Below are 22,792 nucleotides of genomic sequence, written 5' to 3'. Positions count from 1 at the left end.
GTCTTCATTCCTTATCATTAGAAAACATTGACGATATATCTGTTTTTCAATCCGACTCATTAATAATAATTTCCAAATCCCGAACATTTCTTTTATTAATTGATGACCAATGTGGTGGTTTAATATATCATTTGTTTCGAGATCCAAACATTTTAAATTTTGATACATATCAAATTATTAATTATTCAACTAATCTCAATTACTTCTTTTCTCCTGCAATTATGTCCTACATTGAACTTAAGTTTAATCACTGTTATCTCGTTCACATGTTAAATGATCCAAAAAGCTTCCGTTTCATATCACATTTCATTGCCACACGAAATGTCGATATACGAATACAGAAAGAGATTATGCAAGCTGCAATAGAAATCCAAAGCCCTTATTATTTTTTTAACTATTACACTAATTATTTTTTTTCTAATAATTATTATTTTTTATCTCAAAAATATCCAACGATTTTACTCAAGTTTATACCGTTTTCAATGACTGAGAAACCAAGTTCATTACGATACGTAACTAAGAAGGATATTCAACATTTTTTTCGTATTCAACAAATCCCTAAAATCGAAAATGACCTTTTAAATCAATTGGACATGACTCAATACATCCCAATTGGCTTCTTAAACATAACAATTCTATTACAATTTCTTAAGATATTAATCATCAAACCTAAAACCTCATTACCAATCATTGATTATTTCATTCCATCGATCAACACATACACTCCTAACAACGAAGAGCGGAAAATAATAAACAAATTGAACCCAGATATCTTGCATAATTTTTTGGAAGATATATTCTCCAACGAACGGATGATATTTGATACATTTATTAACTTTGAAGACGAATTACTTCAGCTGAAGAGTTTGTTACTGCGATATCTTTCAGCCAAAGAATTCCACATTCCATTTAATATAGATAAAATTCGAGAAATGCAAAGTCTTTCTTTGTTATACTGTTCCAAGTTTATGTTGTTTTCGTTCGCTAAATTTGGAATTTTCACGAATTTCGATGAACCAATTTTAGACGATGAAAATGATGAATTGGAATTATTCATTAGAGTAAGGAAAGTTAAGAAGATGAACAAGAAGGTGTTGAAGAGAAATAAAAGATATTTCCCAAAGATCGAACGTAAAATCGCTTTCGGATTTAAAATTTCGTCGATTGAAAACATCAAAAAAGCCAAAGAAAGCGAGTGTAAATCTCAGAAAAAGTTGTTTGAGCCGTTTACGTTCTATAGAAATATGTACAGAAATGAAAAGTGTATACAAAAAGAAGATTTGGAAAGGCAATACGAAATTGACAATATAGCAAGATTGTACTCTTGCTTGTAGTATCTATTATATTTAATTTGTTGTTCAATAAAATAAATTTTTTCGAATGATGTTATTAAAATGTTTAAACATTTTTTATCAAAATTTCCCTTTACGTGGGAATCAATGAGTTAACTCTGGAATTCATGTTAAATAAATAAATTATCATCTTATTTTTTGTCATCATAACAGATATGAACTTCCATTTGATTCTTCATAGTAAAATTCCGATCTGTCTTTACACAGAAGTAATTTTTCATATGTAAATGAACACTGTATCACATCCAAATGAGAAATTTTTTAACTTTAAATTTCTTATGAGAAAATTTATATCCATTTCAATATTATTTCCAACTTGAATAATTTAATTATTTGCTACTAAAAATATGTTATTATCGAACTATAGTGTAGTAATATTACTACATAACAGTGCTATTGCAAGAGTTATTAGCATTTTAATTAGATCGTACCTATTTGATTAAATGTAGTTTTATCACATTTTTTAAATTTTACTGTTACTGTTATTAAGATAATTAGAAGTTGGTAAAAATTCATTTGGAAAATTCCAATCAGAATATTGTTAGATCGTGGAATTATGATTTTATCAGAAACATTATACGAAGTTTGCCCATTTTGAAGCATTCATGTGATAAATTCAATTTTTTACTATAAACAAAATTCAAATATAAAAATATATTAAAATCGATTTATCTTTATTTATAACCAATCTTCTAAATTATCTCTTTTTATTACAAATTTATTCTCTTTAATTTCAATGAAAATCAATTGATTATCAAATCCACAGTTATTATTATCCGAAAGAAATGTCGGGCCGCAGTCCCATTGACAGCAATTTTTAGACTTTATACTAAATCCCATAAAGTATTGTGGATAATACATAAGCAATGCATTAAACACATTTTCTTCTCTCACAATATTCAGATCTTTTCGAAGATATATATCATGTACTTCGAAGAATAATTCTTTGGCCTTTTTAATTGATTCGGATTTACCTCCAAAAAATCCAGATGCAACCAAATTACCAAAGTCAGGATTTAGTTCATGCATTGGCACATAATTCTTACCAGTTTCAAATGCTGCGATTTGTCTTGCCTCAACCAAAAATTGCGAATGGTTTGAAAATATCTTTTCAACTCTTTGAGGAAATGGAATTTTAAATGGAGTATAGTTTGTCTGTTTAATTATTCCTGTGTCAATCCAAAATATGTATTCATATTCATTTGGAAATTTACTAACTTCCTCAAGTAAGCAGATTTTGGAGTTCCATATTGCACCAAGATTTTCACTTAGTACAATAGACGGTATATGATATTTGTTTGATATATGTGTGTATTTTTCCTTATATTTACTGATGTTACAAATGTCATAAGGACTTTTATATGTAAGGTTGATATAAAAATTATTTTTTGTTGTGTTCAGTTCAAGTATTTTTAGACCTAAATCATTGGTATACATGTAGAAGTCAATTTCTTTGGAGATATTGCCTAAAAGACTTGAAAATCCTGTTTTATAATATTCAGTTGGATGTCGCTGCCGTTTTGATTCAGGAAAATAATAAAAGGAAGTAACAAATGCAATTTTCTTTCTGTCTTTACCATTTTTACTGTTTGAAAATGTTTGATTAATATAAATATAATTTATTTTTTCAAAATTTGAGGAATGAATGCTAAGTCCCATAAAAAGTATCAATGATATGCCAAATATAAATAATAGAGTTAGTGTAAAAGAGAAAAGAGTAAAATTGGAATGTTTCATGTGTTCCAAGAGAAGGTTAAAATTGAATTAATTTCTCAAATCCCAAATTTTTGATAGCTAGAAGACATGGTTTTGTTGTATAAAGTTATATAGTTCAACTTTGAGAGATTTGTTCATGGTCTGAATTGCATAAAACTTTGTCTAAGGTGAATTGTCGTACAAATGAATGAAAGTTCTTTTCAAAAATAGAAATTTTTGATTTAAACCGCTCAAAATTTGAATGCCATCAGTTCAAGATTCCAAAACTCTTGCTTTTAAAATTGTCCAATTGTCTAAATATTTTTTTTTGAAACATATATAAGAAGAAAGCACGTACCAATGCTCAACTATCATATACCTAGGATCTATTTCAAGAGAGATAACTTCCATTTTAATAATTGTAAAATTATAATCATCGAAGAAAATTTTCATAAATTCCACAAAAGTTCTGCTTGGAATTAATTTTTATATGTTTTTACCTTCCAGTTCTTAATGAAAAAAAAAGTTTATTGATATCAATAAAAACATGTTTGAAAATCATTGTTTTTTTTATGGATAACATCCTTCAACGGTCAGAATTTAATTATTGAAGATGATTATATACTGAGGCTTGTCTGTTGTTTAGCATTCGGTTTATACTGACAAGCCATGGTTTATACAAAAAGTGTCATCAATTTACTGTTTCCTAAATCTTAAAGATGGGAAGCAGTCAGACAAAAAACCTAAACAATGAAGATTTCATAGAAGCACTACAAAGCATTGAGGATATTGTGTTTGGACTAAGCGAAAATAATATTGAATCTTCAGTTGATTCAACATTAAATCTTTATTATAAACAATTTCCTTATTCATTTAACCTTGTTATATGTCGCTTAGTTTATTCTTATTTTACCTCGCAACTTCAAAATGTTAAAATATGCTTTGATTATTTAAAATCACTTCAAATAAAAGAAGAAAAATTAAATGTTTATAATGTTATTGATATTTTTAAAGAACTTCTTTTATATTTTGATAGACAAGAGTCATATTATCTTCTAGAAAAAATGATAGAACATAAATTAATTGATCAAGAATCAATAACGAATATTAAGTCTTTGTATTTTTGTCATTATAAATCGAAAGAAGAAATTTATAATTTAAGAAATAATAATTATCCATTTGAAACTCAATTTTTTGCAAATTTTTATGAGCTATCAAATAGTGATTGGGAACTTCATAAGCAATTAATTAAAGAAGGAATTAATCCGAATGAAATCTCAAAAATAATTCGAAATGATGAAATAGAAAAACTTCATGAAATATCATCACAAAATTATTTTGATTTTAACCAGAAAATTGAACAATCGCTATATGAAAGATATTCATTCATTAATGGAGAAGATGTTACATTAATTGATTATGCAGCTTTTTTTTCCGCTGTTAAATGTTTTAAATATTTATTATTAAATGGCTCTTTAATATTACATACAGGAAAATATGCAATTGCAGGTGGAAATGCCGAAATTATTCATTTATGTGAACAAAATCATTCGACATTTGAAGATGCTTATGAAACAGCTATAGAATTTCATCGAAATGATATCTTTAAATATATTTATGAAAATAAAATTGGTAAAATTAATAGTTTGGAGGAATTAGGAAAGAAATGTGTTTTATATGATAATTATGAAATTTTTATGTTTTTAGAAGAAAATGGAATGAAAATTGATAAATTCTGTTTTAAAAAATCTATTGAAATTGGAAATATTTTTCTTGTTAAATATTTTTCTCAAAAATATAATGTTCCTAAAAATATTTTAAACTCTGTGATAATTTCTAGAAACGAAGAACTTTTTAAATATTCTTTAATGAAGAAATGGATTGACTTAAAGACTAAATGTGTTGATTTTTTTGATATAAATTTTATTTTTTTGATTTCATGATTTATCAATATAATATTTGGAATTTTATTCGATTATTTGATACTGCATTAATGATTGCAGCTAAAATTGGTCATGTAAATATTACAAAATATATTATCGAACAAAGAAGAAAAGATATTAAAGCAAAAAATATTTTTATGTTTAATTTAAAGTTGATTTTATTGTTTTTACTATTTTAATATAATATTTGGAATTTTTTTATTGTGTTTGATACAGCATTAATGATTGCTGTTCGAAATGGTCATATTAATATTGTTAAAATGCTTCTTAAAGAAGGAATTGATATCAATATTAAAAATGTAAAACATTATTTATTTGATGTTTTTTTGTGTTATTTAATGTTTTAAAAGAATATTTAATGTTTTTTAATATTGTTTTGGACTGCTTTTATGATAGCAACTTATTATGGTAATATTGATATTATTAAATTACTTCTCGAACAAGGGAAAATTGATATAAATGCTAAAGATTTTTATATTTTTTATTTCATTTTTGTTTTAATAATTTAATGTTATGATATAATATTTGGAATTTATTCAAATTATTTGAAACAGCACTTATGAAAGCTTCAAAAAACGGAAATATTGAAGTTGTTAAATTACTTCTAGAACAGGAAGGAATTGATATTAATGCTCGAAAAAAAGTTGTTTATTTTTTATATTTTAATCTTTTGATAATTTGATATTTGGTAATAATAATTGGAATTTACTAAAATAATTTGATACTGTGCTTATGATTGCATGTAAAAATGATTCAATTGAAATTGTTAAATTACTTCTTAAACAAAAAGGAATTAATATAAATGCTAAAAAGAAAAAAGTAAATTTTTTATTGTTTATTGTTTTTTTGAAATTATTCATGTTTCGATATAATTATTGAACTTTATTCATACAACTTCAAACAGCTCTTATGATAGCATCTGAAATTGGTTCTATTGAAATAGTTAAATTACTTCTTGAACAAGAAGGAATTGATTTTAATGCTAAAGATGTTTAATAATTTATTTTAATGTTTGTAAAAATAATTTGAAGTTTTAATAAAATAATTGGAATATATTTTACTTTATTAAAACGGCATTAATGATCGCATCTTCAAATGGTAATATAGAAATAGTTAAATTACTTCTTGAGCAAAATGGTATTGATATTAATGCTCAAGATATTTATTTGTTTTATTTAAACTTTGTTTTAACAATTTAATGTTTTGAAGAAAAATTTGGAAATTGTTTAAAGTATTTAAAACAGCACTAATGATTGCATCTTCAAATAATCATATAGATATAGTTCAATTGCTTCTTGAACAAGAAGGAATTGATGTTAATGCTAAAGATATTTATTTTTATAAAATCAAGTATATTTTTATGATTTTTTATTTCAAATAAGTATTTAAAGTTTAATTAAATAATTGCAAACAGCGCTTGTGAAAGCATTTTTCAAAGGAAATCTTGAAATTGTTCAAATACTTCTCGAACAAAATGAAATTGATATCAATTCTAAAGATATTTATTTAATTTATATATAATTTATATACAAAATTTTATGTTGCAACTTAATATTTGGAATTGATTAAATATATTTGAAACATTACTAATGAAGGCAGCTAGAAAAGGCAATATTCAAATTATTAAATTACTTCTTAAGCAAGAAAGTATTGACATTAAATCGAAAGATGTATATACATTAATATTATGATTTATTTAATCTATTTTATATTTGATAATTTTATATGGAATTTATGAAATTCATTTAAAACAGCACTTAAATTGGCTTCTGATAATGGATATAATGAAGCTACTCAGTTACTTCATGAATACAAAAGAAATAAAATAAAGGCTAAAAAGGTATATTTAAAAAATTTGGTGTTTCAAAAAAAACATTAAAATAATATATATAAAAATAGAAATTGTTCATTTTATCAAAATAGAATAGAAATAAAATTTAAATAAAACTTTTTTATATCTTAATTTTTTTTTTATCCATGATATATCCAAAAAAGAAAATACTTCTTAAAACCATAAATAGTTCACGTAAAATTACAACGAGAACGGTTCACAAAGGCAAACAATGTGAACAGTAATTGTTCAAAAAATAGACTTTTGTGAGATATTTGACAATTTTCTGATTTAACGTTCCTTTTCAATAGTTTATTTTTCAGGACTGTCCTTTTAAACTTCAGAAAAATTTCTTTTACTCTCAGAAAATTGGAATGGACAGACCAAAACACAAATGGAAAAGAAGCAGCCTATTGGTGATTACATCCTTGATAGGAATTTAGGATCAGGTTCTTCTGGCAAGGTCAAGTTAGCAAGACATAAAGTTACAAATCAACCTGTTGCAATTAAGATCATTAAAAAAGAAAAGTTTAACGGCCACCCAAATATACTTACTAAAGTATACAGGGAGATCGCCCTAATGAGACTTCTTCATCATCCTAACATTTTGCCACTTCTTGATATTCTTGAAAGTGAACATCATTTGTTTATTGTAGAAGGGTACGCACAAAATGGAACACTTCTTGATATATATCAAAGCTTATCATTAGAAGAAGCAATGAGGATTTTTAGACAAATTATATACGGATTAGAGTATTTACATCAACATTGTATTTGTCATCGAGACTTAAAACCAGAAAACTTACTTCTGGATGTAGGAAACAACATATGGATTGCAGACTTTGGATTTGCTTGTTGGATGGGTCCATCAAATATTGTAAAAACATCATGTGGATCTCTCTTTTATGCAGCACCAGAAGTTGTCCGTGGTGTTCCCTACGACGGCCGTCTTTCTGATGTTTGGAGTTCAGGTGTAATATTGTATACAATGATTTACGTATGTTTTTATATTACCAGTCAAGCATATATAGCTTGATAGGTAATCTTTTATTACAATCTAACTCATAGGGTAAACTTCCATTCAATGGGAAATCAGTGAGACAAACAGCTCATGAAATTAAAAAAGGAAGCTATGCTTTTCCATCAGAGGCAAATCCTCTTGTACAAGACTTAATATCGAAAATCCTTGTAGTTGACCCAAAGCTACGTTTAACAATTGACCAGATAAAGGGGCACCCCGCATTCCGGATTGGGGTGCCCGAAGGGTATGTACTTCCTAAACCTCTTCCTCTACCACAGTTAACAAACCCAATCAAACCTACTGAGGAAGACAAACCTAAGCTAGATTGTCTTCAACAAATTGGGTTCTCTGATCTTGAGAAATTAAAATCACTTCTTCAATCAGATCAACCAAATATGGCCAAAGTATTCTTTTTCATGCTTAGCCAACAACAGGAATCCCTTTGGGATGAAGAAGTACTTGATAGTGTTGAAGATATTGCATTTCATGATTTAGCTGAATCTCCAGATTCTCTTCTTTTCTTATCGCCTGATATTGCATCTACTCCATCTCTTTGCGAATCTTTTGAAAATGCCCACGTATGGCTCAATAATGAACAATCAACACAAACATTAGCTAGTTTTGAATATCCTATTCAGGGGATCAAAATTAGTTGTGTTGACTTGATGCTTACAATACAGCAGTTCCTAGTTGGGGAGTCTTATAAATTTTTGTTTCCCAATGAAAGATTCATAATCGCAAAAAATGACGTATTACAAATGCGAGTGAACTTTATCGTCGAATATGAATCTGATGACTCTGTTGTGTTGTACATACAAATGGTAAGTGGCGTTCTTGAGAAGTTCCAGAATTTGGTGAAATCGGTTAACGCTGTACTTTTGATGATGGAAACAGACTGCGGCGGTTTGATATGCGATGATTTTGCAGATGTTTGTGTTTATAAATAAATGTTTATGTGTTTTCGGATGTAAAATGGAATTTTAAATTTGGAAATGTTCATCAATGTTGATAATGCTTTTAAGATTCACACATGAGATTTAAAACGCTTTTGTGTAAATTTATTTATGTATACTTATTCATTAAAAGGTTTTTGATCTCTTTTTATTTATTTTATTTCAGAACATTTGAATTTTTTTTATCCACAAATAGTTTTTAAAGTTCGAGGTCATAATTTTTAAAAAGCTGTCAAATGATGGATCTGAGTTTCTTAAGATTTTAACCAAAGAAAAAATCAATACTAAAATCGAAAATTAATAATTCATCTAAGTTGTTAATTTTAGCAATTTTATTATCATAAAGTTATTTAAAGATATCATTTCATTGGAATCTTTTTGAAGTTTCATATGCATCTTCAAAAGATGAATGATTTTGTTTACATAAATGAATGATTTCTTCATTTCCGCCGATGCAACTACATAATTACCTGTATTTTATACACTTGCATTATTTATCGAAACATTTAATTTTAATGATAAATTATAAGTAATTGGTGATAATTCATTTTCTTCTTGTTCAAATTTAAGAAGTATTACATTGCCTTCTTCTGTTAAACAAATTAAAGATTCCGCTTTCGCTGATTGTAACCATTTAAAATTTATATACTACAACAGTAAAACTGAGCCCGAAATAGATGCATTTAATGCGAAAATAGAGTACATAATGGTGACTGAGATCTACAAAGGCAAAACATTCGCTAATTATAGCGTGACTTATCAAAATTTACCCCAATGTACGCCTATAAAAGATGATAATATCGTTATAATTATATATGTTTTGGCTATTTGCGTGCCAATAGTTGTCACCATAATAGTGGTGATAATAATAATCGCCGTGAAAAGATTCAGAAGGATTATCACAAACATATCAGACTCTTATTACGAGGAATTAGTTAAATAAATAAAAAGTTAAATAATTTATGGTAACTAAAAAATGTTTTGAAATTTTCGTTATATCGATGCGATATAACATTAACATGTGCACAAAATTTTGTTATGTTACAGCTCATCGCAATTATACAGTATGCAAAACTAAATATCATAAAAAGTGATGTGCGCAAAAGTTATCACCCTCAAAACAAAGCCAGTTAGAAAAACAGAATAACCAAAAAGTAGCGTGCAAACTGAATATCTGAGTTGCAAAAGTAAATATCCGTATAATAATTGGGAACTCCATAGGCAATCAATTAAAGAGCATACTATGAATGAAATTGCAAAAATAATTCGAAATGATGAAATAGAAAAACTTCTAAAATTATCATAGTATAAATTGTTCCATTAGCATTATGCACTCAATCAATCTTCATCACAATATAAAACTGTACGTATATACTTTACTAATTAATATTATAATACAAAAACAAATTATAAATTTAATAGCTAAATATATATATATTCGCTCATTAGAACACTATATAATTCTTTGGTACCAAATAACTACTGAGAACACCTTTTCGCCAATATTTTGGTGCTATTACAATTTTATCCTTAAAAGCATTCAAGAACGCCGCCCACCACGAGAAAGTACTATTTGCGATTATGTTATGTTTACAACTTTTCATTAACTCGAAATCGAAAATTGGATTTAAAGTCGAAGTACCCTCAATGAATGTGAAGTTTCCTTCCATTTGTAGGAACTTCTTCGAGAATTCTAAGTCATCAGTAAACACAAAAAAATTCGGATTTTTAACAGTTTTTTTCATATAATTTATCGCATCAATGTAATATTGAAGTGATGCATACACAAATTCTCCGGAACGATCAGTACGCCGAATATGGATAGATATCGAGTTCGTGGCTTGGATCATTTTAAGATATTTCTTATGGACTTCGGGCATGTCAATTTTTAATGTAAATTCTTTAATTAATGCATTTCGATGTTTTTCAAAGTCATAATACGAAAGATTTTCATAGTACCCATAAAAATATTGATTAATTGGGACTTTAAACTCTGTTATGTTATGTCCAATGACATTTATAAATTCATCCATCTTATTTGTATTTTGGATTTGCTCAGAGGTTGGTTGCTTTAATGAAATATTATAGTAACGTAGACCAAATTTTCGTGTAGGATATTTTCCTGTATATTTATTACTAAGATTAAAGCAATCGCTATTTTGACATTCTTTAAAATAATCGATATCAATATATACAGGATAGTTTGTTTCTTTGTGAAGTGCGTATGCATAAGAATATTGAAATAATTGATTTCCAAATCCTGCATGTACTCGAACTATTTTATAAACATTAGTTTGTATTGGAATTGTATCATTTCCTTGAAACACATCAGCTTTGAGTGTTCGACCACCTTTATGTTTTTTATCTGGAATAATATATGAATAAATTGCAATAAATAATGAAAGACCAATTACAAGAGTAATTATATCAATTTCTGCCTTTTTATATTCAGAAAATGGAAGGTGTATAGTGGCGGCCATGTCAGTTGAACAAAATTTGATGAAATTTAATTATTTAACGTGTTTTTTTTGATGAGAAAAAAAGAAAGACGTTAAATTTGAGGTAACGTCTTCTCTTCCCCAAGAAATCAACCACAGATAATGCTCTGCCAAGTCTGTGGGAAGAATGATGCTAAGTACACTTGCCCTGCATGTGGAATTCATACTTGCAATATAAATTGTGTTAGAAGACACAAAGAAGAAACTGGATGTACTGGTGTTCGTCCAAAAACACGTTTTATCCCACTTTCGGAAATGAACGCAACTACTCTCGCAAAAGATTGTCAATTACTTGATCAAGTTGTTATGAAAGCATCTGATATTAAAACAATATATCCAATAGAACAACCAAATAAAAAAAACAAATGGAAAAAGACACTAAGGAAAGCTTGTGTCGAAAGAGGCATTACAATACAATTTATGACAGAAATGTCTTCAAGATCTAAAGAAAATCAAACACGCTATGTTGGATCTCAGAAACAAATTTTATGGACGTTGAAGTGGAGGTTTCACTCTTCTGATAAAAAAATAGAATATGAGAGGCTTATTAATAACATTAGCGAAAATACTTTAATATCAGATATTCTAAAAGGTATTATTGAAACATCACAGAATGATTATGTTGCATCCCTAGACATCACAAATTGTGCGGTTTTGCTTGTAGCAGAAGGTGCTGTAGGTGGTGGTCATTATCTCTTGGAAACAGATTTTACTCTTCAAGAATCATTTTTTGCAAAAACAATAATTGAATATCCTTTGCTTGACATTGTTCCAAATCAATTTCTTGATGAATGGAAAATCGTTACTATAATGGATGTTCATCAGATCGAAAAACCGAAAGTTGAAGCTCCAAAACCTCAGTCAGAACTCCCTTCTTATGACACCATCAAAGAAGCTTTGAAGCTAGATATGATACAGAATGCTCTTAAAAAAACAGTCAAAGAAGAAGAAAAGAAAGTTATTTTACCATCCACTTATTCGAAATAAAGTATAGAAATGTTTATTTGAAACACAATCTCCAACCCTTTTTTTGAGACTATGATCATATAAACTTTTGAAACGAACATGTAAAGTATTGTATTTAAATATAAAATATAGAAAAGTGGTTGTATTCTGGTGGTTGAAAGACCGATCAAAACGGCATTTTGACGACAAACTGACATTTTTGTCAAATGACAGACGGTTAATTGTACAATTTCATAAATTTATAATGTTCACACTCCTTCTTTCTCTTTGTCTTAAGGCTCAAGTCTTAAAGAAGGCTATGATTTCCCACAAATATGGTGGAAAGCCAAGAGGTTTCATAATGTATCCATTCAAATTTGATATCAAAGGTCGTTATAAAGATCATTACATTTTCAAGCATGGTGGAAAAGATGCATACATAGCAGCTAAAGATGTTAAAGTTATCAAAGAATCAAACTCAGTTGGTGATACAATTGTTTCATATGCTAAATCAAAGATCGGATGCGACTATGTTTCAGGCGCTACAGGTCCAAACACCTTCGATTGCTCAGGTTTCACACAATGGTGCCATAAGCAAGTTGGTATCTCAATCCCAAGAACATCAAGTGCTCAAGCCCAAAGCGGTACAAAAGTTTCAGAAGCAAATCTTAAACCAGGAGATGTTTGCTGCTTCTACAACCCAGTTTCACATGTTGGTATCTATAGTGGTTCAGGCAACTGCATCCATGCACCACATTCAGGTGATAAAGTTAAGTCCGCAAGCATCAAATACATGAGCTTCCAATATGGTCGTCGTTACTGGTAAGTGATTAAACTTCATTTGATCCAATTAATATGAAAACCGCAGCAATAAAATTATTAGTTCTTTTTAAAAAAAACTGTGAGATTAAAAACATGTTCTCTTAGGTATATCTAATGGAATAAAATTTGGATCATTGAATTACTGATTAGCTGATATAAAAATTTGAATCAGAATGATCTTTTAACAAATTTATAATCACGTTTAGCTGCATTTTTATTGTTGAAGATTAAATGACAGTAAAATCGAGAGGAAGAATAAAATATTATTTTTTAAAATTTCACATTTTAGGAAAGAGAAATAATAACTATATCCCCAAGAGATTTGAAACAACATCGAAGATCAAGATCGAAATCATTTCTATAAGTAAATATAATAGATTATCGATTGTATCGAATCACCGAAATTTGGGTTGAAATGGATTGGGTTCGGATAGGACTCGTTTAAACCTGAAAAAAGTGGGTTTGAAAACAAATTTAGATAAAAAATGAAAAATGAAATTTTCATAAATTCATCAGGAGCTTAAGCTTGAATTCTCGATTATTCAAGGCCGGAGATGCACCATTTAATTGATTAATCAATTAAAGGCTCTACTGCTTTCTCTTTGTGGGATCTATCCCATATCATGCAGTGCGTTCCTGTGGAAAAATGAGCAGCACTTTTCTATCAGCTTTTCTTTCAAAAAGTGAGCCTCAGAATTTTTTTATCTTTTTCAATTTGGTTGAAACCACAATAAATGGTTCTTTGTTTTTCTCCGCTTTGTTTACGAAGAGCTCTAAACAAACAAAACCATTTTTACACGTTTACAATAATCTTTACATTCGTTTTTATTGGGTTTTTCATATACATATTAAACACGAGATCTACATTTATGACAATTAGTTTCCTTCGATTAAGAGAATCCCGAAAACAGTTAGAAGAGATTCTTAAATGCATGGGAAAGCCAGCAAAATCTCATTATATAACAGGTACCAATGCAAGGAAAGAACAATTTGATATTATACAAAATTACATTCGAAAAAATTACCCAAATGTTCATGGCACATGCTATGTTGGATATTGTGGTCGACAGATCGAAGAATATTGGTATGATGAATTCCATAATAAAACTATTGAGGAATTTGGAGTTTTTGTTCCAATTATTATTAAATTCACCAACTTTGTTTATCACCAGCGAGAGCATTATTATCATTTTATGAATGGTTTATGGAATTTAATAAGTGATGATTTTTTATATGTAACACTTAGTGGTACTGATGAAGGTATGGAAGCTGGTGTTGACATGGATGTTCCAGACAATGTTTTTGTTTTGTCATCAGGTGGTGTAGGTAATGTTCCATTGAATCTATTTCTTCGCGATTATGAGCCAATCCAAGTAAAAGAAAACCCGAAGTACACTGCTGTGTTCATGGGTCGAATTGGCACACATAAAATTCGAGAAGAAATGGATAAAATCTGTAAGGAAACGTTAGGCGACCGTTACTTCTCTGGGTTTTCTAACGAGAAAAAATGGACCGAAATATATTCTAATTCCAAAGCAATTTTATGTCCACGTGGTAATGGACGAAACTCATATCGACTTACAGAAGTACTTCAAATGGGGTTAATACCAATTTATGTGTATAATGATATTCCATGGGTTCCATATTATGACTCCATTGAATGGGAAAAATTCGGGTTTGTGACAAAGATAGGTGACTTGGCAAAAGTCCTAAAGAAAATCGATAAAATGAACTACACAGAATTAACAGAAATGAGAAATCGAGTTCGAAGTTTGTCAAGCACACATTTCACTGTCGCTGGAGCTATGGGACAAATTGCGAAGTTTTTGAAATACGGATTCCATGGAACAGATTTGAGGTGCGCTGAGAGAAGAGTTTTAAAGGGATAATATATATAAAGTTTGCTTTACCAATAAAACATTTTTTAATTTGGATTTTTATTCCTTTTTGATCAATCAACAAGATTCGCTTCGCGTGGTTTGCTACGCTACTACGAAGAGTAGTACTCTTCGCAAACAAACAAATTATTTAAAAATAATGTTAAAGTAAAAAAATACTATTTAACAAAACAAAACACCAAAATGCATTATTATTTTTTACTCATTCTAAAGTATTTTCACCATTTATATATAAATATATATAATAGACTCATTGATATAAAATGATAAAAAAGACACAGTATAACAGAAAAATATTGGGAGTGAGAAAATTAATTATTGAGATAAGTTCAAAGAAACGCATGATCATATATAGTATAAAATACATTGATCAACATATAGATGATGTCTAAATCGAAAATAAAATAAATTTTATATCAAAAAATGAGTGTAAAAATTAAAATTTCAAAACATTTTTAATAATATATAAATATCAAAAACATGAGGTGAGCAGGTCATTATTAGATACTCCAAATGGGCATCGGCTATCCTTTACACTTATTCAGAAAAACATGTTTTTCGCTAAACGTTTACAAACTACATTTTGAAATTTATAAATAATTTATCAAGATATTTCTATTTTTATTCACACTTTTGGAATAAAATGATGAATCCCACGTTTTATTAAAGCAAACTCAATTCCATGACAACTTAGATGATATTTTTTTTCCTTTTTTAAATATTATTTAATTTTATTATAAATTTTTCCAATAACTTTAATTTATTATATTTATATATATAATTATATTTAACAATAAAAAACATCAAAATAAGAATATTTACATTATTAAATGCTGTTCATCATTTGTCTAATTGCCTGATTTCTTCCCGCAAACACCTTCGAGTATGAACCGTTCTGGAACAATTCTGCGACTGCGCAAACCATTCTCAGCTCCATCTTGTCATTAAGTTCGAGTAATTTCATAATTGAATTAATTTGATTTGTTTGAAGATATTTTAGCTTTCCATTAGCCAATGTTTCATCAATCATATTCACCAAAAGAATGGACATGTTAACCATTTCGAGCATCCTTTCCTCGCAAATTCGTTCTGCAAAACTTCTCCTTGATGAAATCATATCGATTGTTTTCCGTGACCATTGTGTTGGAAAGACTTCAAATTTTTGATACAATCGTGTAAGCTTTGCAATAAGTTGTTTTGCTTCTGGAGATTCACTATCATCAGAAAAGAGAACGTTTGTCGTGTATTCGTTAAAAATTTGCTTTTGAGTATCTATGTTCGGATATTGGTGAACTTCCTTTTGGGAGACGTTTACCCATGTCCAAGGCCTTTTGAACTGGAAAAGCTTTTGGTGAGGAAGCGGCTGTGGAGTGACACACTGAAGAAACAGTCCGGGAATGACCGTGTGATGTGGTGTTGGGTCGGAAAGAGATTGTTGCTCTGGGAGGAGAAAATGTGACAAAAATGAATATAGTGATAATGAGGCTTCAAGATTAGGCGTTTCAATAATGGTGGTCATTTGAGTCTGTAAATGAGATGTTAAACATTTGTTATAAAACATCTCATCAATTGAATTTGGTAAGATTAATTTTCCTGGTTTAACATCGCAGTTAACAATTGTTTTGCACTCAGAAAATATTTTACTGAGACTCATTGGAAAGGAAGATGCATCAGGGGAAGCTTCAATAAGTAATTTTTTATAAGAAAACCCAAGAGTATGAAGTTGATGATATAATAATGAATTTACATAAGGTGAAAATTTAGTGTTTTTGAGGTCTTGAAATAAGGTAAGCGAATAAAATGTTTTTTTCTGATTCCTTACTATAGAAAATAATGTTGAAATAGAAGAAATTCCTTGATTTTGGAAATCAACTCTTTCACATTGAAATTCAGTAAAATTTTGCTCGCTTTTGCGATATATATTACCAATAATTGTTAGGAAATAATTTTCAAAATTTGTTATTGTTATTGTATTATCAAAATTCCATGAATCGAGAACCCTTAACCCTGACGAAAGCTCATATGACGCACTAGCAATAGCAACGAATGGATGTCCCTTGGAAAGAATAATCCTGACTCTTTTTTCTGCTTCTGTAGGATCCATCCAGATTCTATAAACGGTCTCCAAAAGGGGTTATTTAACTGGTGTGAAAAAACCGTAAATTAAGATCAAATTAGATTCAATTATATCATCTTTTGCACATAAAAAAGTGCATTTTTTTCATAAAGTTTTACAAATAAATCCTCTGAAAATTATTATCGTACGATAATTTTTCATAAAAATGAAACCAAAACGAAATATTTTTTTTAACTCAAAGCTTTGAGTTCAAGCAGAAACATTTTAATTACATCATACTTTGATGATGCTAAAAAAATTTTTTATCGTGCAAATGATATATCATTGATTGCTGATGATTTTTTGCTCATAAAGAACGGATGGCAAGTATGATCATATACCATACAGTATATGTATTATAAATTTAAACTTACAAATTGATCTCTGGACTCAATTTTTTCATCTGCTCGTAATTTGGTCATAGAAATGTGATATGAATACAAATCAAATGAATGTTACAGTAACAGTCATCTATGCGGCAGACCGAAGTCGTTCCAAAATGGAGAATGTTCCATTCACTTGTGACATCCTTAAAGTTAAAAAAATGATTGCTAAAATAAATCACATGGTTGGAATTGAATCAATACGAGTTGTTCAAAGAGGAGTAATATTACAAGATCACGTAAAACTAAGCGAACTCCTTCTGGATAAGGAAGGACAAATAGTTTTGTATGCTACAGGAATACCAACAAAAGTTCATAAAACAATCCAACAAAGTGAGCACCTAAATCTAAGAAATCCAGCTCACTTTAGAGCTAACCTTCCGCAAGCTCCTTCAATGCTCAAAAAAGTTTTTATACCATTAATAATGGCAATTGCTCTTATTGCAATAGTTGTAATGTTGGCATACTCATCATCTTCTCCTCTTCAAATGAATATTTCACGAGAAAGTATAAGGCCATCAAAATCATTTACAATTACCATATCTATTATCTTACTCTTGATTTTATATATCTGTTATAAAATCTGGAAAACAAATAGCATAGAACTCGCAAAGCAATGTGTCATTGAGTTCTTCAAAGTTTTACTTCCGACATTCAATGTTGATGAATTTAAGCAAAAATACAATATCTAAAAACTTCTGTTGTTTTTTCTAATTTCCAACGAGAATAATACTGAGAAGAGAAAAAAAGAAATGAGTAAATATAATAAACGGAAATTTTCTTTTTTTTAATTTCCCAATTTTGCTTGACTCAAATGATTTACGATATTTGTTTGCAGTGTAAACTAAAAAAAGCCAAAAATTTCTTTGGATAAGTGTAACTTGATACATGGTAAAAAAAATCACAAAAATATTTTATTGTGGAGGACATAGTTCTGTAAGCATTGCTCTAATGTTTGCAAAGTTGGCACCTGTTATGGATTTAAGTTCAGTTAATTGATTACCATTCATTGTGAAGAACTTAATATGTGGAATTGCAGTTAAATTAAAAGAAGAGCATAACTCTTTAGCTTCGCCTATATTTGCTTTGAGAAAGAGAACATTGGGAAAATCGTTTGAAATAGAAGGTAACTCTTGAGATAATTTTCGACATGATGGACACCATGGAGCATAAATAACAAGAGCCACAAGTTCTCCAGCACTAACAACTTGCTGTATTAAAGCATCACGGTCTCCCTTAAATGATAGAATGTTTGAAGCAGATGTTGACATTAATTTTACATAACATGTCTAAAAAAAAAGGATATTTCAAAAGAAACGATTTAGTGGAAATTTTGTTGTTTTAGGAGTAAATACAGTGATTCGTATGCGCATTTTTTTTGTTTATTGTTGAAATATATTTCAAAATTACAATTTCTCAATTTCTAAATAATTTTGATGAAACTCCGAAAGTTTAAATTTGTTGATTTCTGGATGTTAAGCTCATAATTAAATTAAAGAAACAGGAAATCCAACAATTAAAAAATATCAAATGATTTTCTTCTTTGACAAAAGTGTCTGAATAAACGGTCGTCTTAAAATGGATCTAAAAAAAACCATTCTGGATGAAGCAAGAGTAACAGAAATTAATGATCTTTCTGATAACGGTCAAGAACTAAATGAAGAGATACATATGCTTAAAAAATTATGTTCTGATGTTAATCATTATTCGATAATAAGAAGTCAAACATTAATTCCTGATCGTTTAGACTCGATTAGAAGCCACTTTGAAAAACGCCAACTTCAAAGAATGATAGTTTTTCAATTTCTTTCACACCAAGCATACTCATTTTTATTCGATATTTTTAGTCGAGAAGACACACCAGATGATCTTCTTGAATCAATCCTAAATTTTTTTATTGAGGTTTCATTTGTATCTTCCAAAATTGCTTTAGAGTTTCAATCTAATATTGCATGTCAGAACAAAGTCATTAAAATCCTTTCTGCTAAAAAAAATTCCCTTTTCCTCGGTATCCTCAAACTTATATACAACATAACAACTGATTCTCCTATATTTTTTTATCCCCAATTTATCCTTAAAATTCTTAATAGATTTAATGAAGACGAGAAAAAAGACAATTGCATAAGTAAGACACTCATTAATTTCTTCCGATTTTGCAATGTAAACGAAGATGAATTCATTAAATTCATAAATAATGCTTTTCCTCGATGGCTTTCAAAACCTGAAATCTCAGCAACAACGGTACTAAACCTTGAGTGGTGTATATATTTTTGGTTACGTCGTTCATCACAATCTGTTGAATTATTTTATTCAACGTTCATCTTCGATTTTATTATGAACCAAGTAGCTTCTAAAGATGAAACCTCAGCGAAAGTTGCAATTTCTATTTGTTCGATTGCTTGTAACACAGAGAACGAAGATTACAAATTTCGACTTTTGGAATATCTTCCCGTTCAAAACGTTTTATTTTATTTCGATTTCAATAACGAAACCGCAAATGCGTCAATTCAAACGTCTTCGAATTTTGCTGCAAATGGACCCGACTATGTACAATTGCTTATTGATAACGATGTATATGGAGCAATAAACTATATCATAGGGAACTCTCCAACCCAAACTAAAGTTGAAACAGGATATTTGATTACAACAATTTTTCATTCAGGATCTAGAGAACAAATTATACCACTTGTAAACGAGGTGACAATAGGTTTTTTACAAGAGTTGTTCAATGTTGACGATTACCAACTTTCTGCAAATATAATTTCTTCTTTTCTAAATCTGATGAATATGTCATTTGAAATTTCAGATTTTATCGATAAAGAAATGATTTCGGAATTGACTACATCTAGTGATGAAAATGTTGCAAACCTATCCCAACAACTTTATGAATGCATTTAATTTTATTATTAATAAACATTGTTGTTAAATCCAAAACTAAATTTATTAAGTATGTAAACACAACTTGTAAATATTTATTAGATTTAAAAAAAAAAAACATCAAAAATAAAAAACTCGCTGACCGGGAATCGAACCCGGATCACAGGAACGACAATCCTACATGATAACCACTACACTATCAGCGAACTCGGATAATAAAATATATTATTATATATGATTAGGATGTCTTAAAAAATATCAAAAAAAATCGTTTGATTTAATTTTTCCATTGTTTCCATCTCAAGAAAACAAACAAATCTTACCAAATAATTTCGAAGAAGAGTTGCAAGATTTGAAACAACGAATAATCCAACTTACAAATCAAAAAAAATTTCCAAAAGTTATCAAACAATTAAACAAAATTAAAAATGATGTTGATATCTTTCAAAAACAGAATTTCACTGAAGCAATCTCGGAACAGGAAAAAATCAAAAACAGGATTAATGATTTTGTTTTTAAGCAGTCTGAAATCTATCGACTGCTTTATGAAAAGAATCTGATAAAACTTACAAAGAATGATCTTCTAATTATAGCAAAAATGATAGGACACCATATCGGAAAGGTCAATGAAATTGGTAGATTGGGTAAAAGGAACAAAACAGTTTTGTATAAATGGCTTAATGACAACATAGAAGATGTGAAAAAATACATTGATTATGTGGAATTACAAATGACTGATGAATAAAAGAAAAATTTATCAAACATTTTTTTTTTTGGAATTGAAAATTTTCAAATGATGAAGAATTTGAAGGGAATAGATCTCTGATGTATTTTATATATATATATATATATATATATATAATTTAGAAGTGAAATTAATTTCAATTGAAAAGACAAGGTATCTTAGTCCGATCTTAATTATTTTTGATGTATGTTATATTCTTATTTTTTCCAAAATGATATCATTATCATACTTTTTATTCTCTGTTATCCATATCATAGTTTATATTTTCTAACACATAACATATGTTATGTCTTATTTCATCAATTTTATTTTTCAATTCCGCGTATGTAGCTTTAAAGAGTGTATCTTATAGGGGTGATAAAAATATGGGAATTTTAAAAAATATTTTTGAATCCCGCGATTCTTTTTTTTTTCCATCAAATTATTTGTCACTTTTTGTCAAATTTCCTTCGAGCGACACTCCTTAAGAATATATTGTGAACCATTTTTTTTTATCATATAATTTGTTTCTTCCCAAACTATACTCTTGATGATTTTAAAATTTTTATAAACTTATTTGACGACAGTAAAATGGAAAATATTTCTACAGCGCATTCTGGGGTGGCATTTTTAATTGAAATGCTGACTTTTTAAAAGTTATCGTCATATAAATTTTTTTGTTGGTTTGACCATTTTTTTTTAAAAAAATAGAACTTAGAATATGAAGAATTTGAAATTAAGTCACAAAAATACATATATTTCTTTTTTATTCACAACATTTTTACTTATCCTTTTTAGTCTTTACTATTTCTTATTTAAATCAAATGATGGTGCAAATTTGATTGAACTATTTCCAACCTATAAAACAAATCCATACGAAACAAATGACGCCTTAAATGTATATAAAGCAATAACAATCCCACAAACAGGAAAATATACCAATAATCCATACTTTAAATTTAGTGGAAATATTTCTCAAAACAAAGGGAAATGCATAGACAGAACTCAATTTAGCAAGGAACTTTCACTTTTATTTAACAAACATATTGATAAAAGTACATTAACAAAACAACACATATTAATTGTTGGAGGAATGACAACGATTGGTTATGCACTTAAAGAAATTTTTAAAGAAAGAAATATTTCATATGTATCAGTTAATGGAATTAATGAAATTGATTTTTCTTCAGAAGATTCATACAAAGTGTTAGACACAGTTAACATCAAAACTGCTATAATAACATATCAGCCACCATTAATTCGACACACATTCTCAGATGGGTCAGATTATATCCGAGAAAACACGATTGGTTATGTTTCAGGACTGATCAAATATTTAAAACGAAAAAAGATAAAATTTGTATTTGTTTTAACACAGCCAATATTTGATGAAGTAATCAAAGAAATTATCGATAACAATGGATTATTAATTGAGATTCCATATTTAGTTGATTCAAAAGCAATAAAAGATCTCGAAAACCCAATCATTAGAGCAATAAGAGAATGTAAAAAAGTTAGTTATACAAATATCGAATTTTTGCCATTTAATATATATCAAAGTATTACGACACAAAATGTAACAGAATTTGTACTAAAACAATTGGAGAATAATGTCACCGGCTATTTTTCATTAAGAGGCGTTTCAACAATTGACGTACCGACAGCCGTAAAAGTGACACTGAATTCGTTAAACATCAAAAATTGTCAAATCAATTATCAAACATTTCCACACAA

General features: G+C 28.5%; 6 protein-coding genes across 6 annotated transcripts; 4 read left to right on the top strand and 2 right to left on the bottom strand.

The window, feature by feature from the left end:
* Nucleotides 1–7,215: 7,215 nt before the first annotated feature.
* Nucleotides 7,216–8,789, top strand: GO595_009697 (CAMK family protein kinase; the record flags this gene model as incomplete). Its single annotated transcript, XM_067923411.1, has 2 exons — nucleotides 7,216–7,794; nucleotides 7,890–8,789. 2 exons carry the CDS (start codon nucleotides 7,216–7,218, stop codon nucleotides 8,787–8,789), a joined length of 1,479 nt encoding a protein of 492 aa, XP_067770007.1.
* Nucleotides 8,790–11,548: 2,759 nt separating this feature from the next.
* Nucleotides 11,549–12,280, top strand: GO595_009696 (box C/D snoRNA protein 1; the record flags this gene model as incomplete). The annotated part of the gene is made up of 1 exon (XM_067923410.1): nucleotides 11,549–12,280. One exon carries the CDS (start codon nucleotides 11,549–11,551, stop codon nucleotides 12,278–12,280), a length of 732 nt encoding a protein of 243 aa, XP_067770006.1.
* A 223-nt stretch (nucleotides 12,281–12,503) lies between these two features.
* On the top strand, nucleotides 12,504–13,064 carry GO595_009695 (NlpC/P60 family protein; the record flags this gene model as incomplete). The annotated part of the gene is made up of 1 exon (XM_067923409.1): nucleotides 12,504–13,064. The coding sequence occupies one exon, from the start codon at nucleotides 12,504–12,506 to the stop codon at nucleotides 13,062–13,064; it is 561 nt and encodes a 186-aa protein (XP_067770005.1).
* A 1,189-nt stretch (nucleotides 13,065–14,253) lies between these two features.
* On the top strand, nucleotides 14,254–14,949 carry GO595_009694 (exostosin family protein; the record flags this gene model as incomplete). The annotated part of the gene is made up of 1 exon (XM_067923408.1): nucleotides 14,254–14,949. The coding sequence occupies one exon, from the start codon at nucleotides 14,254–14,256 to the stop codon at nucleotides 14,947–14,949; it is 696 nt and encodes a 231-aa protein (XP_067770004.1).
* Nucleotides 14,950–15,784: 835 nt separating this feature from the next.
* Nucleotides 15,785–16,612, bottom strand: GO595_009693 (uncharacterized protein; the record flags this gene model as incomplete). The annotated part of the gene is made up of 1 exon (XM_067923407.1): nucleotides 15,785–16,612. One exon carries the CDS (start codon nucleotides 16,610–16,612, stop codon nucleotides 15,785–15,787), a length of 828 nt encoding a protein of 275 aa, XP_067770003.1.
* A 1,759-nt stretch (nucleotides 16,613–18,371) lies between these two features.
* Nucleotides 18,372–18,728, bottom strand: GO595_009692 (Thioredoxin family protein; the record flags this gene model as incomplete). Its single annotated transcript, XM_067923406.1, has 1 exon — nucleotides 18,372–18,728. The coding sequence occupies one exon, from the start codon at nucleotides 18,726–18,728 to the stop codon at nucleotides 18,372–18,374; it is 357 nt and encodes a 118-aa protein (XP_067770002.1).
* Between the last annotated feature and the right edge of the window lie 4,064 nt (nucleotides 18,729–22,792).

This window comes from Histomonas meleagridis (genome assembly GCF_020186115.1).
Source record: "Histomonas meleagridis strain 2922-C6/04-10x chromosome Unknown contig_95, whole genome shotgun sequence".
Taxonomy (NCBI): domain Eukaryota; phylum Parabasalia; order Tritrichomonadida; family Dientamoebidae; genus Histomonas; species Histomonas meleagridis.
Note: the sequence above shows the minus strand (reverse complement) of the source record. Positions and strands in the feature narration are given on the sequence as shown.